This window comes from Maniola hyperantus, chromosome 18, assembly GCF_902806685.2.
Source record: "Maniola hyperantus chromosome 18, iAphHyp1.2, whole genome shotgun sequence".
Classification (NCBI taxonomy): domain Eukaryota; kingdom Metazoa; phylum Arthropoda; class Insecta; order Lepidoptera; family Nymphalidae; genus Maniola; species Maniola hyperantus.
The window spans coordinates 952,693-968,203 of NC_048553.1; the positions used below are offsets into that span (position 1 = coordinate 952,693).

The window sequence follows — 15,511 nt, forward strand, 5'->3', positions numbered from 1 at the left end:
GCGGGCTTTGAGTTATAGTAGGGAACAAAGCGATGTTGCCATGCGGAATAAACTGTTATACGTTATGAGAGATTATAGGGTAATCTGGGAATATTGAAGACAATAAAATGAGCTTATAAGCTTGAGAGGGGCGTTCAAAGGTAAACGTTTTGCGATATTCACATTGTTTCCGTATAAACAAAGGGCATCGATCATTATATTATTATGATATTCTTCGTTGTCTCTGTTTCTTTTGCCTATATTTCTGAGTGGCTTTAGGATTTAATCTTTTATAATAATGTAGGTAGCAGGAAAATAAGGAAGCTAGGCAGGAACCTACTTACTTATCAAAGAACTTATCTTACCTTGCCTATATTTGTATGGAAATTTCATATATAGAACATATTTTGATTTTAATATTTATTATAACCAGTCGATCATTAAAGATTTAGTACAAAAAGTTAATGATCGAAGATAATAAATAATGAGAATCCTAAAGTTACTATTTTTAAACAATTTTAATGCTTTGGGTTTGACACATTTTAATGAATGAAACAAATGTATTTTTAAAACTCGTTAATTTTTATTAATTTTATAAATCGAAATTCATTACACCTCATTTCTCATTATAATTACAAATTCCATTCGTTATTTAATACTATTATTTATAATTATTATAACTTCTCTAAGCCTAACTAAAATAATTACATCGGTCTAAATCTGAAAACATAATAATTATTTATAAATTAAGTTACAAAAACATTAAAGGTGGAGCCACACTTTAACATGAGACGTGATTTGATAAAATTTAATAGGTACGTGTCAAGTTTAATCAAGTGTTAGAACCAATTATTACCTTATCCAAATGATACAGACATGATTTGACTCCTGCTATCTTCACTCACAATTCACAATTTATCAGTTATGTCATTTTTACTTTTCTTACATTATTACATTTGTAAATGAAAATAGCAAGAGGTTTTAAAACGTACCAGTTAATAATTGAATGGGGTTATTTATTTAAGAACATGTATTAGGTATACTTTGATTTATTTAACATTCATCAACTTTCATCAAATCACGTAACGCGTGTAAAATATGTTTCCACTTAATTATATTCTTTTTTAAAAATTCGACAATTTACTTTTAATTAAAGAGGCTTATTGCTATGTTTCATTGTTTGTTTGCGCTTGCGCCATTTTACTACTGTGGTTCTAACTCGTTTTTTTTTTTAACTTTACTAAATTTTATATTTACATTGCAATAAAAATTATAAAGTAATTATTATCTATAGTCGATGTTTTATACAAAGTGTGACAAAAGTGATAATTTTTTTCTACATTTATCGATTTTTTACGCACCTTTTTATAATTCAATTTTAATATGACATAATTTGTCCAACTTACTTGCAATCATAATGGTGCATGACTCATCAAATAGTGCAAATTTAGACGTAAATTTTAAATTTTTCTAAATTTTTCGGTGTTGTCTTGCGTATTTTTTTTAAATTTAATTTTAACATGTGCTAAGGTTAATTTTAGATTTAGATTGAGAAGGTTAATTGCTACTTAATTTAATAAATTAAAAGTTAAAACTGGATACTTTACAGAAAAAATATAAATTGTTTGCCTTTATAATCATCAATCAATTTTAATAATTGTTATACTGCATAAAAAATCAAAGCAAAAATTCAATAAAAGATGCGATAATTGCAAGTGTATAATTATTATAATCTATTACCGTTTTAAAATTCGCTTGATAGGCAATCTTGTAGGCAATTAAATTGTTTTTAAGTAAAAAAAATTTTTGAATATTAAATCTCTATATAAAACATCGACACGTTTGTTTTAAGTACAAAAAAGGGGTATTTTAATTGATTGCAGATTTTTTCTTCTAGGGGCTTTGTGAATCTTTATAATCTATGTGTTGGGGTGCGGGGGTTCACACAATCGGCACCCAATTAGGGGATTGTAGTCAATTACCCATCGCTTGTATAAGTCGATTGCTTACCCGACCCCACTGTACCCCTGCGATTAATAAGAATTGGGGTAAAAAATTGGGTTTAGAATAAAAATATTTTTTATTAGGTTTGTGCGCTTGACGACAATGGAAAGCAATTATGAGGTCTAGGTCACAGCGCGCTTACCTAGAAGATGTCTTTATTTTTACCTTGAAGGAAATGTTGATACTGGAAGGGTGTTCCAGCACCTTAAAGATAGATGATAAACATCAAAAAAAACCAAATTGGTATAACGAGGTTCATAAAAATATTGAGAGTTTTCATAAAAACGAAAAAAAATACTTTTTATGAAGAAAATATAAAATTAAAAATATGAAGTTCTTTATTTTATCTAATTTTTTATATTATTTCGACTCAACGTAACTTATGAATCTATGGTTCTAAAAACACTGTCATATAAATATTCCGCAGTAAAATAATTTCTCTATTGCGTTACAACAAAATCGGCAGCTAGTCAAATCGTTTTATTTACATGTTATACTATCTACACACGCACAAAACACTGACCTGTTTTTTTATCATAAATTATACTATTCACACAACAATTAACTACTTTAGTATCAGTTATTTACAATAGCTCGGATAGTTCTACGTATTAAGCATCAAAAATGGATAAGGTACCTGTTTTTTTTTCAAAATTGTTATCTAATTAAAACATCGGTAGGTAGTGTAGGTACACATTCAAAAAGTTTTCAAAAATTAAATTAGAAGAACTCTACAATGTAATACATATTATTTATTTGGGAAAGGAAAAATTTAGAATACTTGACGAAAATTTACAGAAAATATAACATTTAAGTCAAATCCTTAGTGGTGCTTATCTATAACTGACTATGTACACCTCCATTCTATGCGTTAATTAAACGTCCACACTTTCACTTAATCACTGAATCACTTTTTCATCCACTGAGTCACTTTTGGGTAGCCACGTCCCATAGCTTTACCAGTGACAATGTTCCTTTTTAAAGACAAGCTTGAATTTGGCTTAGAAATCAGAATTAACAAAAAAATTATCATGGGTTAGCACGGAAGTTGTAATTATCATATTGCGACAATGGCAACTGTAATTGGCAGAAATTAAATCATTCTTGCTAAATCTGACCGCACCCTTATATCCAAACTGATTAAACACAAAAAATACCTACTTTTTTAGAAACTAAGTAAAAATGTTTTTGTATCAGAAGATATAAATTTAAATAATAAAAAAGATTTAGGGAATTACTGTGCTTTTAATACCTACGTAAAATACTTATAGTTACTAAAGCCTTTCAGGAATCAGCCCTGATCCGATTATCTGTATGTACGGAAAGGCAAGTTTTTTGAGTTGACACAGTTTTCAACTAGGGGTGCAGTACGGTACCAATGCAATAGTCACTATCCTCTTACATTTGCATAAAAAATCTTTCACTATTCTATAAAATACAGTTTGAGCAATAGTGTCATAATGCCAGGCCTAGCAATAATCGCAAGTTTTGTGCAGCAACATATTTTAATATATTTTTAGTGGTATAAAATAGGGAGGGTAATTTTTCAAACATGGCAACACAAATATGTCAATGTCAAACAATTTAAAATAATTTGTAGGTTAATCGAAATACATCTCTTCTTTGAACATTGTCTCGTGGTAAAGCTGTGGGAACTTCTACCAGGCCCTGCCCTGGAGGGGGAGGTATCCTGAGCATTGCTGCTGGTAGGCTGTGGGTTGGCGGTAGGATGAGACCAGGGGGTTGCTGCACGCTGCCTGCGAGGGTTGGGGGGCGGAGTATCCCGAGGTAGGGGTGGCGCAGTGGCTGTGAGCTGGCGAGGATGACTCCCCTGAGCCGCACGGCTTGCCGTCTTTGACGAGCACTGGTACAGCTACCCTTCGTGGTGATGATGCAGACTGTTGGAGAAATTACATTATTAATAAAGACAATAATTTACAGGCAAATATCAAAATGACTGCCATCTTTTTCTCGAGGTTCTCTTCTCTATGGAAAAGTACTCTACATTAATAGTAACATTTTTAACAAAGACAATTTGAATAAGCTAATAGCTATCTACTGCTTCCATTTTGAGTCAAACTACTTATAAAAACTATTTACAAGAATAGCCAAGTGCGAGTCAGACTCGCGCACCGAGGGTTCCGTAATACAGTCGTAATTTTTCGACATTTTACACGATAAATCAAAAACTATTAACTAAGTATGCATAAGAATATGTTTTAGAATGTACAAATAAAGCCCTTTCATATAATACCCCACTTGGTATAGTAATCTTACTTTGAAAGTTGAAAATGCTAATTTTTGTTCATGAACACACTTTTTTGTGATGTACTTAACCACAAATTCATGAATTTCGGACTTTTCTCTTTACGTGTGCTATAAGACCTACCTACTTGCCAAATTTCATAGTTTTCTTGATATAGATTCTATCTATAGATTTCTTCACAGACAGACAGATTGATAACGAAGTACGAAACCCTGAAAATGAAATAAATTGTTTTCCAGCGTAAATTATTCACTTGAAATATTGTCTTTTATATTCGCCAGTCTGTACAGCCGCTATTATTTAGATAAGTTTAAATGAAATTACTATGTTTGTCTCATTAAAACACAAGTGCGTTCGCGCGGGCGCTAACAATCACGAGTCGTGTGCAGCGCTCCACGCGCCCCACGCACCCCACGCGCCCCACGCCGCGCAAATTGAGGCAATCGGCGGAGGTTGGCAACCCCGCGCGTGACTCCCGGCCGGTGGCGGCGACGCGACGCCGAGCGACGGGGTTGAAATATTCCAAATTCGAATTATTTTATTAAATAATTTTTATTATAATTTGAAACATATTTTCGTAAACCTGTTCAAATTAATGAGTCATTAAAAATGACCATAACAAGAAAAACTTATTATAAATACCTAGTTACCTATTAGTAGATAGGTTACTAAAGTTGGTGGTTGGTAACTACCGCTTTTTCAGTTAACTGAACTATCAGAAACTATCTAACTAATCACTGGTAGGTTATCTGTTAAAATAAAACTTAACTATCTACTCTGATTAGGTAACCTATGTAGAGTGCGTACAGTCAGCAACAAAGCTAGGTATGCACCCGTTCATAGTTGCTTGTACTGGATGGCGGGTGCAAACCTAGCTTTGTTACTGACTGTGCCTACTAAAAACCTAGAAAATATTAGGTATCAACCTCTAGGCTCTAGGACTCTAGGTTTATTAACTTTAAATCAGTATAGGTAGGTAAGTATGCAAAACCCACGTCATCAAGCAATTTAAATTAATAAGGCCAAAGCCCGACCTCAGCAAAACTGAATCGGGGTTGTCAACAAATGCGGGCCCCGTACCGGCGGGAGATTGCGATCAAGTGGGCAAAGTCTATCGCCTAACACAGGGGGCCCCTGCGTCGTCGACGATTTTTATCACTCACGTCTTTAAATATCCATTATTCAATACCTGGTACCCTTAGTATGTCTTAACATTCGACAACGTTGATAGAACATCTAACATCGAAAACTATAAAGTTAGATATAGTACAGAGTGAGCAACGTCTATCGCTTATTACAAGGGGGCCACTGCAACGTCTACGATTTTTATCATTATTCAATACCTGGTATCCTTAGTATGACTTGACATTTGATAACGTTGATAGAACATCGAACATGATACAGATATGTCCAGATTTGCAACTAGCGTGGCCCTCTCAGTCCCTCTCGCTCAAGCAGATCTTCTTACTTGTGAAATGTCATTCCTTCTACACTTCACGTTGTTTGTCAAATACTCACGTACAAATACATTTTGACAAACAAAAAAAAGTGGCCACGGTGATTAGGACAAAACATAATCATTTTGTCACGTTCTAACAAGAGCTAAAATGCATTTGGCTATCTCGCTCTAACAGTATTGTGTCACAATAGGGCTACTTCTAACAGTCCTTATTCTGAGGAACATTAAAAATTATAACGTGACTAAAGCCCGTTTTCTCCTATATAGGTATAACGTCAGTATTTTGCAAAATATGAACCTTGAAATTGTCTTTAATTACTGTTGATAATGGATTTAGGATTTTAAAAACTTGGGAACTCTTTGATTTTCCAGTATAAAAGTACCTATATGTCCTTATGTCCGTCTCTAGAAAGAAGCAATCATTTATACTTTGTTAAAATCTGTCAAACGCCTATAGGCTGGAAAAAAGTAAGTAGCATTGAGAGAGATGGACACACTTTTACGTTTATAATCTTAGTATGGACTACCTGATCAAACAGGACAACAGAACTGATTAACAGAACTACTGGGAATTAAGGGAAATTTTAGGTCCATTTTACTCTTACGTTTTGATTCTCGACATATTATTTCAAAGTTATCGAAATATGCATTCTTGTACTAAGCCTACTGATTTGAAGATATCGCCACATAAAGGGTCTTTGTGCTACCTTGGAGTAAGTAAGGGTTGATTCGATTCTTATAGGAATTGTGTGGTCAAGTTTTTGTTAATGAGTTTTCCATTTAACTGAGTAAAATAGTAATCGCGGCGGCTCGAAGTCTTTGGAAATTTTTCTGTTCTTAATATTTTTTGCTTTCAATTAAAATTAATAATTATAATTATTCCTGTACCTACTGGTTTATTTAATAGGAAGCCAACAGTATACAAAGAAATATTTTTTTACATCTAAATTAAAAGTAAAAAAAACAACATTAAATTAAAAATAAAATAAATTAAATTAAATCTAAAACCTCATCGAGACCACCGCAGCGAGGCATTGTACCCAAGATGCTGGCAGTATTACCCCTTTGGATGGCCAAACTAATTCTTTGACCAAGGTAGCTGCCAGCTCTCGGGTCCCCGGTGGACTCGATAACCCTTTTTGAGATTTCCTCAAAATGAGCTCAAGCCCCCGGGCCGCACGGCCCCAAGGTCTCCACACCAAAAGGCACGAATATGAAGCTCCCGTCGAGGTTTTCATATTTGCGCCTCTTGGTCTGTTCGGCGCTGATGGCCGCTGCACCCGCCATAGAGGAGGTCGCCTGAATGTGGGATGCAGCTAAAATGTCTGCACACGTTGCATTCCAAACAAGCGACCTGCCCATCTTCCACGGTACGAGCGTCATACCATCAGGTCTCTTGCCATCGCTACGTGCCAAACCAATAGGTTCTAGTACAGCTGGCACATGGGCGGTGGCAAGGGACCTCCGGATGATGTCGTTTAGGGTAATATGGCGGGAAAAGCGACTAGCGCATCTCGAACAAGAGAGCCCATGGTGACCGTAGGCGTAATCACAGTCGCACAAGTTTTTTTTTCGCGTCAACACGGTTTTTTTTTCACTATGAATAAACTTTTTCTCTAGTCATTTATGAAATAGGTATAAAAAAAATCACAGAATACCTGGACCCGGAAAACCCCACCTGGACGCTCCCCAACGCGACGGCCCCCATACTAGGAGAAACCCGAGGAAATCCAAACGGATGCCAACCTGCCTATGTAAGCCATTACCTGGTTGTGTTGGTTCTGTTCCGCCATCGCCTTCTCCTTGGCCTGTCTCTTACACTTATAGCGATGGTTCTGAAACCATATTTTGACCTGAAACAAAAATCTTAATTAATATTTTTAATCATCTTAAGTAGATGGTACCTAAGTAAAGGATTATTTATTTATTTTGACGTAAAAGAGTAACAATATTATGAATCTGTGATAACGTAGTGGTTATTAGGACGTCCGCCTCCTAACCGGAGGTCGGAGGTTTGATCCCGGGCACGGACCTTTAACATTTCAGAGTTTTTTTTTATAAAAATGGCAAGCAAACGAGCAGGCGGGTCACCTAATGTTAAGTGATTACCGCCGCCCATGAACAGTTATGTGAGTTTAAAAAAATTAAAATGATGAAGTCTGCCAATCCGCACTTGGCCAGCGCCAGCGTGGTAAACTATGGCCAAAACCCTTCTCACTTTGAGACCCGTGCTCTGTAGTGAGCTGGCGATGAGTTGATCATCATGATGATGATTATGATTACCTACTCAGTTAGGCTTATTTATTATGAACTAAAAATATTGCTATATTTTTAGCACACGAGTAGATATATAGACCAGAGGGGAAGCTTCATACTAGCGGCTGGCTGTAGGTTCACTCACTCAAGCGCAGCTCAAGCTCACCACGCGACGTGCCACGGACGCTCCGTGCGCCCAGTTTGGCGGCTAACGGAGCGTCCGTGACACGTGACACTAGTATGAAGCTTCCCCTCTGGTCTATAAGTAATATCTACTTGTGTGATTTTTAGTTCATAATAAATTATGAATTCATAATAATGCAAAAATATGCATAAGTAGGTACTGATCTTACTAGCTGTTGTATTTAAATTCAACTATGAATAGGTAAGTGTACCTAGGTACCTAGGTATGCTAGCAAACGAGGTAGGTACGTAACTATGTAAGTAATAAAACGTAGAGTCACTGTTAAAAAGTCACCGCATCAAATGAAGAGCTAAACTAACACGAGACCATCTTTATTTATTATAATTGTGGCTCCATACTGCTTGTCATCGTTCGCAGGATCGGAACACCTACGCACGCTTGCCTGTATTATACAGGGTGAGCGTTTTTCACCCCATTGCAGTTTTTTAGAGTTTCGTGCCTCAAAAGGAAAAAAGGAACCCTTTAGGATCACTTTGTGGTCTGTTTGTCTGGCCGCCTGTCCGTATATCTGTCTAGAAAACCTATAGGGTACTTCCCGTTGACCTAGAATCATGAAATTTGGCAGGTAGGTAGGTCTTATAGCACAAGTGAAGGAAAAAATCCGAATGTGGTGACACCACACGAAAAAAATTAAAATGTGTTCATAAACAAATATTGGTATTTTTAAATTACTAAGTAAGATTACTATACCAAGTGGGGTGTCATATGAAAGGGTATTACTTGTTCATTCTAAAACAGATTTTTATTTACTTTTATGAATAACACACATAATAAACATGAATAATATGTTTTTGATTTAACGTGCAAAATGTCGAAAAAATACCGTATTAACAATCATTAATAAATTAATTTATTTATACCTACCTACTTTATTGCACAAAACACAAGTAAACATAATAAAAAATAAAAAAAGCTTTTATAAAACTCATTGGCTGTTCAATAAAGTTTTAAACATTCAGTCTGAAATAAAAGATTATTTATTTTATTTATTTAAAGAAGTTAACCCGGCAGTAAAACTCATCAAGCGTTATCGAGTTTTATAAAAGGCTCTTAGTAACTTTGGCTTCGTAGCTTTCTACGGTTCTACGACGTAGAGCGTCGTCTCTGTCTGTTGATGTGCCTTGTAAAGAAAGTGTCAACGATAGAGACAAAACCTAAATCGCGTGCATCACCTAGTCTTCTACAAGGTTATAGGTATAATACACATATAACACATTATGAGCTAGACTGCCAAAAAATAGTTTTCACTAGCAATATTTCGCGTCCATTTACAAGCATCCTGTATATCACGGATCTCATATTATGCATCTGCAGGAATGTCACTCTTATGCAGTCTTTAATACGTCCTAACAAGTCCGGCACGTCCCGTCTTGATATCGTAATTTAAGACATTTTTCTTATCCTTTTTTTTTGGGCGCCAAAATTGATTCGTATTGTCAATATGACAGGCGGTTGGGTGGCCGCCATTAAAATTAATAAACGCCTTGTTCCTTGCCAACACAAATTCTTACAGCATCCGTAACGCCTTGTTCCTAACCATCGTTATAAGTCCCGCAAATTGCTATTGCGCTGGAACCATGTCTCATTAAACCTTCGAAATGATGTCATTTCGTCAGCTGAAATAATATACCTACCATATATACCATCAGCTCGAAACTTCAGTCTAGTGCTGACATCACTAAAATAGCGGCCACGCTCATTAGCAATTTGCGGGACTTATACACAAATGCTCAGGATCCGTAACGCCTTATTCCTGACCATCGTTACTTACTACTAAATTCTTATACCTACATAGGTATTAGGTATAATCGCTTTGATAACGCCTTCGACTGGAAATCTGCCAATCAATAGATACATGAATTGCATTATGGCTTGAAACCTTCTTTCTCATTTTGAGAGGAGACCAGCTCAGTAGTGGACCAACATCATCATCAACCGATACACGTCCACTGCTGGACATAGATCTCTTGTAAGGACATCCACACGCCACGGTCTTGCGCCGCCTGTCAATCCAGCGGCTCCAACAACCAACAATGGGTTGAAATGATGATGATGATTTTATTTTTCTCAGTTTTAAATTTTAATATTCAGATCAGTTAATTTTAAATGGTTTTCCACAAATTATACCTCTAACTAAGCTAACTTCACATTTCGGCGGTTTGTGCAGACTTCACTGCGTTTAAGGACCCGGAGCGGATCTATCGGACGGATCATTTCGGTTTTGTAGAGCGTTGTCTCTGTCGCTCATACCTAGATGACGTTTTGTCGGTCTCAATGACAGGGACAACGTTCTACAAATATGCTACCTCCTTCTAAAGGTCGATGTACATTACTTTCTGCCGCGTACTGTACCTACCTACCTATTAGGTATTAGTGTTAAATACGAAAATACAAAAATATCGGTGCTATCTAGTGTTTTTTCTTTCTTAGTTCTACTCAGTGATCTTATTTAGCTTAAATCAGATTCTTCAACAAACGTATCTGTTCAGTTAACAGATTTATCATCACATTGTCATACAACTGGTAAACATTGTGGGGCGGACCGCACGGGGGCGAGTGCGACCGACAGACAACATAAATCACATTATAATCGCTTTCATAACGCCTCCGGCCATCGCCGCACCCCGATCCAATTACGAACACAAACCGCCCATAATAAAATACCCACAATCCACAATGCGTACGATCTGTCTACTATAAAATACCCAGGGAGTGAAACCGCCTCAGGGAACGTGTTTCACATCTTCCTGTTATTTTTTCAATTGGCAACACTGTTAACACGCACTACGGTTTTCGGCCGCGGGCGGTTGTAGCTTCTATCTCGAAAAACCTACTTACAGTGCGACAAGGCTCTTATGGCACTTGAATGACATTGACAGGGGGGCGCTGTTGGAGAACAAAGGCTTAGAATCTTGAATATTCAAACAAGAACAAAAGGAACACTTGACTTTTAACGTTAGTTCCTATTTTTGCCACGCGCCAAGATAGCCTTGTCGCATTGTATACTTATCTACACTTAACTAGTTACTTGATTTTTAATTCGGTAGAAATCTGACGTTGTCATTTTAGCATTTTATATATCAGGGGAGTTATTTGTATGAAAACAGGGTGACCCCACTCGAATTTTGATTTTACCCCAAATTACCTAAAATCCCTATCAATATAAAAAGGCCCTAAGGCAGAACTTCGCACTAAATAAAATAGGGTACAATCTTTATTCACTTCAGTTGGAATCTTTATTCGCTTCAGTTGACTTGAGGATGTAATCTTGACTTATACGCTGAACATTTCTAAGTTTATTTTTAGCTCCTTTCAGTTTTAATTATCTTGATGTGTCTAAAAGACATAAGTAGGTAGGGGGAGTCCGGGAGAGTTTAGCAGGTAGGAGACATTAGCCACTGCTCATAGAATCTTTGTGGAACTAGATATTGCGACTTTTCCACACTTCATAGACTCCATAGGCGCCTCCCACCTCGCTCACGAGATACCATTACGATCGGCAGATTGGTTTAGGAGTGAGAAGTAACTAAACATTTTCGTGCCGGTAAGTAAATTTTTTAAATTTTCGATATTTGATTTCTGTTTCTTACTGTGAATAGTTTCCAGTATATCATTCATATACATCGTAAGTGTAATTATCCTAGTAACATTTACGGCAGACAGCTTTTACTTAAGTGTCATAGTTTTTTATAAAAATGTAATAACTGACAGATTTGTGTGGGGTGGGAGACATTACCCTGGCGTCGGGAGGAGACTTTCCCCGGGTAATCTCGCCCGTTGTTTCTCCGGCAACAATATTTTTGTATTACCTCCAGATGTAACCACGATCGTCCTGCCTTCCTTCATTACCTTCATCATCTACTGTACAACGTCAGTCAGAGCCCTTAACATCAGCATTAGTATTCATGAATTAATCTGCGGCGTCTTGAGCCAATTCACCATCAATTTTGACTGAGGAAAAAATCTGAGCAACCAATTGCAATATTAAGACAATCAGAAGAGGTAGCTTCTACATCTCAAAATCTGGATGTGACAACGGTAGATTCTGATATTTACGACATAGACCAAAAATAGTTGTACCACAAATGATTTGTTCAATTCCAAAGGCTGCTCCTTCGTCGTGGTAGACAGCCCAGAAAAACTAAAATTTAAAAAAAAAACGCCAGAAAGACTAGACCTAGATGATGATATAGATGATCATGCACCAAAAAATAAGAAAATTAAAATGACTTAAAAAACAAAAAGGTAAAGCAAAGAGAAAAAGACAATAAAAAGACCATTGAAAAAGACAAGTTTTACAGTCAAGTGACGGTTAGACAGACCCTGACGAAGAACCCAAGTATGAGTAGCTCTGATAGTCCATGGGAGATGATATTGATAATTAGTTTTGTTTCAGCTGTGGAGAAGAGAAAATTATGGACATGAGACTTATGACCATAAAATCCGTTGGGACTGTCCAAATATGATAAAGACATGATGAGGAGCAGTTTATTTGTATTAATTGCTCCAATTAAAAAAGGAATTCTCATTTACTACAAAATACTTTGTGTCATATTTTTATGATTAATTTTTTTTATAGAATTATAATTTGTAATGATTATTTTGCCTATTTTGTACCCGGGTAAAGGCTCCCCACTTGGGGGGTCAAGTCTCCCACCCAGGCGGGAGATATTAGCCGAATGTCACTTTGGTAGAAATCGTTAATTACTCATAAACTATTAATGATGTATCAAACTTTATTAAGAGAAAATATAGCTAAATAGTGCAGCTTAAGATACAATTTATAGAAAATAGCGATTTTTAAATATATAAAGATTTATGAGCACTTTAGTGGAAGGCGGGTATACTCTCCCGGACTCCCCCTACCTACTTAATTATGATTGAGGAGTTTTCAAAAAATTCTTTCACAAAAACCTTGTTCTTTACGAATACAAAAAAATCAACCAAATCGGTCAGTTTGTTCTCAAGAGGTGATGATCTTCCATACACGTGGCAATTTAATAATAGGTAGGTATATATTTACTTATGTACTTAGATAGGTACAATATTTAAAGTTATCTTTTTTGTGGGGAAATGTTTTAACTCTGGTAACACAGAATTCCACCGAATTAAAAATCAGAGTATAATTGAAGAAGCTAAAAGCAAAGTAAAAATAAAATTATTTGAATTACAAATATACCTAAGTACAGACAGAACTCAGAAGAGAAGAGCCCCCTCAGGGATCATGTCTCGCATCTTCCCGTTATTTTTACCGCTGGCAACACCGCCGTAAGATGCGTTCAGGTTAGCTCGTTAGAGTTGGCATCGTGTTTTCCGCTCCGACGGCGACACCGGTTCGAGGGTCGCTTTGATATTGAAGAATATTTCTCTTGTCTGAATTGTCGAGTGGCCGTCTTCAAATTAGTGAACATTGCTCTTTGAACCTTGCATGAGAGATACCTATATTGCTTTGACATAAAATTTATTGGGTCTGAATTTTTGTATCTATAGAAAGGTTTTGGTAAGTAGGTGCGCGTACGCCTTTTATCTAATTTTCTGTTACAGCGATTATGATCTTTATGGGTAGGTAAAGTCAATTGAATTATATACATTTATTGGATATTTATTGGATATTGGATACATATTAAATACAGATAAAAAACAAGTAATAATTAAGTAGACCTAGGTTTAGTAGATGTATGTACATTACTTGGCGCCTACTTGGCTTACTATGGCGCCTACGCGCCAGAAAGTAATGTACCTTGTAATGTAATCGACCTTTAGAAGGAGATAGCACAATTGTAGAGCACTGACTCTGTCTTTGAGACCAACAAAACGTATGAGTGACAGAGACAACGGTCTACAAAGCCGAAAGGTCATCCTAATGTCCGATGTACTTACATTAGGTATTTTCTACTGTAGGTACGTTTGGTAGTACAGCTTAGTATCTAGTACAGTCTTAAGTACAGTGTTTTTTAAAATAAAAATAAGTCCAGAGGTTCAACTTATGCAGACTGGGAGTCGCAGATTCTCAAATCTCGATCAAGCGTGGCGTGGATCAAGGAATTGGCGTGTGGGACGTTATAAGTACCTACCTAACTAGTTTCTTTCGAAAAAAGATCTGAGTTACCTACCTACTCTTAAATAGCGCGAAGTTTTTACTACAATATTTCTAAAAATAATAATTTGATGATAACTAGTTCCTAGATGATGTTGAAAAAGAGTCAGATTTAAAATAAAAAAGTTATCAAACGAGCAGGCGGGTCACACAAACTACCTGTTCCTTTATAGATACCTAGGTGGTAAGTAGGGACGAGTACTTAGGTATATCTAAGTTTTATATCTCAACGTACTGTATTAGAAACAATCCCAGAACTATAATAATTGTTAATATTAACTTTAAAAATATGTGCAAATAAGAATATGGCACAAGTTCTATTATAAATATCTGTCAGCAGCACGCGACCCATTTTCCCACATCGCGCGGGCGAAATTCAAATCCTTCATAACAAAGACTCAATAATCTCGCCGTGTCAATATAAATTTCATAAACTCGGGCGTAACCCCAACAAAGCCCGCAAACATCCATGAATAATCTCCATTTTGAGGGTGTCAACACCATTTACGGCGACGCGTTTGGATTCCCGCGAAAACAAACGTCACCGTGACGTTTGACTCGGCGGCGACAATGGCGGCAAGGCGCGAGGGCGATTATAATGCGGCGCATTGTTGGCGTATTAATTGGTTCGCACGATGCATCGGTCATTGTTTGATGCAGGTTGATTGGGATGTCGATTGGACAATAATTAATTAATCTGTAATATCTGGCCTTCAAACTGGATAAGGCAAAGCACGGATAGAGGTAGGGATATAAATATTCTGATGATTATACCAGTGGTCATCTTAGATTTGACCTCTGGCGCTATGGTGAGCGTAGTGGCAGAGCGCATAAGTACTTAGGAGGTCCTTGGTTCAGTACCCAGCAGGAGCAGTATGGTAATTTATAATTGCTAAATTGCCTCTGCTCTGGTTTGGTGGGAGGCTCCGGCCGTAACTAGTTACCTACCACTTACCAGTTACCACCCTATCAGCCGTGCCGTGTGGATTTAATTAAAACTGTCCTTTTGAAACTGCATCCAAATGAAATTGTAGGAGTCAAAGTAGTCTAACTAGTGATGAAATTATGAAAAAAGTTTCATTTCTTAGGCGCTAGTCGCTACAATCTTATAAGTCCCGCACATTGCTATTGCGCTGGAACCATGCCTAATTAACATCGAAATGACGTCATTTGACGTAGGTATTAGGTATACCATCAGCTCGAAACTTCAGTCTAGTGCTGACGTCACTAATATAGCGGCCACGC

The 15,511-nt window shown here is 36.7% G+C and overlaps 1 protein-coding gene across 2 annotated transcripts in view; it reads right to left on the bottom strand.

The window, feature by feature from the left end:
* Positions 1-549: 549 nt before the first annotated feature.
* The window catches only part of LOC117990639 (homeobox protein Nkx-2.4-like), a 61,688-nt gene continuing 46,726 nt past the window's right edge, over positions 550-15,511 (bottom strand). For both annotated transcript variants that reach the window (XM_034978111.2, XM_069504622.1), the window contains exons 5-6: positions 7,475-7,561; positions 550-3,881 (exon numbers count right to left, since the gene is read on the bottom strand). In XM_034978111.2, coding sequence (XP_034834002.1) covers positions 3,642-3,881; positions 7,475-7,561 — 327 coding nt within the window. In that variant the 3' untranslated portion in view covers positions 550-3,641. The remainder of the gene's footprint in view (positions 3,882-7,474; positions 7,562-15,511) is intronic.